General features: G+C 24.6%; 1 protein-coding gene across 1 annotated transcript in view; it reads left to right on the top strand.

Moving 5' to 3' along the window:
• Positions 1–125, top strand: part of LOC126909339 (regulator of nonsense transcripts 1 homolog) — a 2,182-nt gene extending 2,057 nt beyond the window's left edge. Inside the window, exon 2 of the mRNA XM_050691755.1 lies at positions 76–125. Within this exon, the coding sequence (XP_050547712.1) occupies positions 76–125 (50 nt within the window). The remainder of the gene's footprint in view (positions 1–75) is intronic.
• The last annotated feature ends 4,244 nt before the right edge of the window (positions 126–4,369 follow it).

The following is a 4,369-nucleotide window of genomic DNA, read 5'->3' as shown; positions in this document are numbered from 1 at the left end:
TTAACCCTTATGTGACTGGAAAGGTACCCGGGTACCTTTTCAGTTTTTAAATTTATTTTTCTTCTAAATATTTAGTATGTATGGTTAGTCCTTCTGTGACATCTCTAAATAGCATGTATAGTTAACAAATTTATATTTTGTATTTGAAAAGTATATAATTTATTGTACTTAAAATAGCGTTGTTAATTTTACACCTTATAAGGACGTAGTAGGTACCTGGGTACCTCTATATATTGTATTTAAATGTAGGTTTTATTGATACAAAAAAAAGTTAAATTACCATTGATAAATATTTTTACTGGACATCATTAAAATAGATACAAATATTAAGAGAACAAAAATGTTATTTTTGCATATTTAGAAAGTATTATGACATATTTAGGTTTTTTGTTAATTGCAAGTTTCGCAAAATGATTTGTTTATTGAGTGTTCATTGCAAATATGCTTTGAGCAAGTTGAACAAGCTTTTCGAGTTTTTCGTTGCTTATAACCCAATTCTCGACATACTAAGCAACTTCAACTATTTGAATACGAAGGAACAGCAAGTATCTGTTGTATTGGCCGTCCGAGAACCATTTCCATTGAATTACGAGTATATCGATTTCCTACTACTTTAGGTATGGAGGTTCGAATTCTATTGCATGCATACATAATTGATTTGCAAGATCTTTCAAAAATTTTCGGCGTCGATCAGTTGTGTTAAACCTTTGATTGTGTTCCATATATATAATATATGCAGATAAAGCAGCAATATCAATCATATTGAAAAAAAATGCAAGTGGCCAACGATTAGTTCTTCGCTTTACTATGTATTCTGCTAACATTTTATCCATTGTATCTACTCCTCCTTTTGTCTGATAATATTTTATAATTTCTAGTTTAGCGGTAGCAGCTTGCATTATGTCGGCTGTCATATGCATTGTAGATAAAAGAATAATCGATTTATTTTTGGAACATAAGAAATATTTATATCTTTTCTAAATACAAAATTTGTAGAATGTAATGCTCTGGCTTTTGATGGAAGCATTTTGGGAGGCAAGAATCTTTTGGTAGCAATTTCATAATTATAAGAATAAACCCAAAAATAGTTAAGTAGAAAGTTAAGATTTCTTTTTTGAAAAATGATTATCAACTAAAGTTTAGAGGTCAATAAAAAAATTTAACTTGACGGATAAACCTTACATTTTGTACAAATACTTTTTAACTATAGTAGGAGAGTTAAAGAAAAAAAAATCATTTTTCATTTTTTAATAATGATTTAATTCTTAATTACTAATTAATAATTATCTCAAAAACATTGAGTGATCTTTATAAAAACTTGAGCCAAATTCAGAATTAGCATCAAATTTCAATATAAAATTTATCAAAATATTAAATTACATAACTCACAACACAAAACTAGAATCGAAGCTAAAAAATTGGCTATTTAAGCTAACTCAAATTTAAAAATTACTTTTTCGACTTTAAAAAAGTAAAAAAAATTTAATAAGTTTAATTTCTTATGTCTTATGAACTTTATTCTATGTCAATTAAATTATATAATATTCATGAAAGTCAATATATTCTCCTAATAAGATATTTTAAAATAAAATAAAATACAAAACCTAGAATTTTAATAGAAAAATAGCATATTTTTGAATACGGTAGCCATTTGCGCATAGAAGATATGTCGTCGGGACAAATTTTTTTTTAAATTTTATAGTACATAAAATAAGCTTTAATTTGATATATGTTTGAAGGACGCAGTATTTCCGGAACATTTTCAAAAATTAAATTGAAAAAGTTAGTATTTGTAAAAAAGTTGTTATTTTAAATCCCCCCCAATGAGCAGGTTAAGTAATAAATTTTCAAAAAAATGATATCAAATGAAAGGTAAATATCTAAGGTTTTAGTATAAAAAAAAATTATGTTGATTTGTTGATTTTTTAAAAAGTTATAGCAGTTTTAAGACAAAAAAGTGAAAAAAATGACAAAATTTATTTTTAAAGTTGTAATTTTTTTGGATATTTCCCCCATTTGCGGGGAACGATGGAAAATTTTTCAATTTTTAAGGATAATTTCTTCAACTAGATACGATTTGTGATCTTTTGACGTATTGTTGAAAGAAATCGGTCCAGTGAGAGCTAAGAAAAAGTAGTGACAGACACTTTAACAAATTAAAGTATTTTCTACTGGTACATGCCAATTAAATATTTTTTAAATACACAAATAAATTAAAATATAATAATTTGAAATAGTTTATTATCAAATATAATAGATAATTACAATATTATTATTAATCAATCAAATTTTAAAAATACCAAAATCATATTACATTTTATTTTTAATTTAAATATAGAAAAATGTTTACTTTTTATAATGTTAAGCTTCTAAATGATTCTATACAATTGTCTGTTAAGTTTTTAGAGTGACAGCAAGAGTATTTGGATCATATTGAAAACCATAATTACTGTTACTTTTAAAAAGATTCATGACATGAGTATTAAAATTGTTTTCATCTATTTCTTGTAAATGAATATCATTATAAAAATAAATACGTCTTGTACATTCTACACCGTTTATAATACATTTTATACGTAGAACATGGTCGTTCAAAAATTCAGCAACTATTCCTTGTGCATATAAAGTTTCTGATTCATAATCATCAATTTCTCTATGATAGTCTTTTTCTCCTATTTGTATCAAAATATTTAAAGTAATATAAATTTCATTAGTAAGTTGTAATTTGGCACGCGTTGATGTTAACTTAACCATTTCAGAAACATATAATAATGAGTTTTTCATCTTTTTAAGTTCTGTGCAAAAGCTTTGATATTTTTCAACCAAATTTTCTAGACATATATTTTCATTATAGTACAAATTTATACAATTTATCATTAAAAAATTTGTTAATTTTATTAGTTGTTGTAGATCAAGAGCATAGTGAACGCACAATAACAAATGGAATTGCCATACTTTATCGTTAAAATTCTCTTCTGTAATTATTTTATCGTCCTCAAATAATGTACTTAATTTAAAATATTCAACTTCATTTTTTAAATTCCGACCAAAGATTGTAATTTGATTAGCATATTGATGCTCTGTTAATTTTTTCCACGCTGTGTTTTGCACCAAAGTATTAAATTCATTAACAGTTATGGCCGTTACTCTAAAATTAAGAGCATCATAAATAAAAAGTAAAGAAAATAAATACAATTGAAACATTTTGTAAAAATTATTTTTCATGAACAATACGATAACAGAGAGAATACGTCTTCCTTTTTTATACTAGTAAATGGTACTATTCTCTTTACTTAGATAAAAATACACAATTTTTATTTTCGGTCAAATCTAGAGTATTGGGTAAATAAAGTCTATTAAAATGTACTTAAAAAATTCGTATTTATGCAAATATAGAAAACGTGTGTTTTTATTTAACAATTAAACGTCAATGCTATTTTTAAATTATCTAGTGAATAACATTTTCAATAATAATAATAATTTTTTTACATTTAGAACTTTTTTATTATATTAAGCACCGTATTAAAACGAAATATTTTTAAGCCTCGATGCAAAGCTGAGAATATATTAATTTTACTACAATGTGTTTTTTTTTTTAATATTTATTTTTTGTGTTTATGAACGCTTAATCTCTGATCTCGCTGGACCGATTTTTATGAATTATATGACAAAAGATCACAAATCGTATCTAATCGAAGACATTATCCTCAACATTTTAAAATAAATTTCCTTTTTCCACGTAAACAGGGAAAATCCCTCAAATATAACAACTTTAAAAATTGTTAATTTTCGACATTTTTTCAATTTTTTTACCTTAAATTGCCATAACTTTTTTAAAAATGACCGAATCAATATAAATTTTTTTTTTATAGATACCCTAAGTATTTACCTATCATTTTATATGTTTTTGTAAACATTTGACCCTTTACTAGCCCACAGAAAGGGTTTCAAAATGATGACTTTTTCACAAAAAATTAACTTTTTCAACTTGACTTAAAAAACTTTAGTAAAAAAAAAAAATTATGTTGATTTGTTTATTTTTTAAAAAGTTATGGCAGTTTTAAGACAAAAAAGTGAAAAAACTGACAAAATTTACCGATTTTTNCTTCACGGTGAAAATGGCTACCGAATGCTATTATTGTGTGAAAATTCTCGATTTTATTTTTTACATTTTTAACTTTATAATGCTATGATATATTGAAAAGTGTATGGATCAACATTATTTTTTTATGAGAAATAATATTTTTTAATAATCTCTTTTTCATTCGACATATACTTTATCTTAATCAGGATATTAATAATGAACTAACAGATCATGTAGCTTTTGGAATAATCCACCAATTTTTTAAAATTAAACTCTATCTAAAGA

Source organism: Daktulosphaira vitifoliae, unplaced genomic scaffold (assembly GCF_025091365.1).
Source record: "Daktulosphaira vitifoliae isolate Bord-2020 unplaced genomic scaffold, ASM2509136v1 Scaffold_277, whole genome shotgun sequence".
NCBI lineage: Eukaryota > Metazoa > Arthropoda > Insecta > Hemiptera > Phylloxeridae > Daktulosphaira > Daktulosphaira vitifoliae.
The sequence above is the reverse complement of the archived record's forward strand: the minus strand, read 5'-3'. Positions and strand labels throughout refer to the sequence as shown.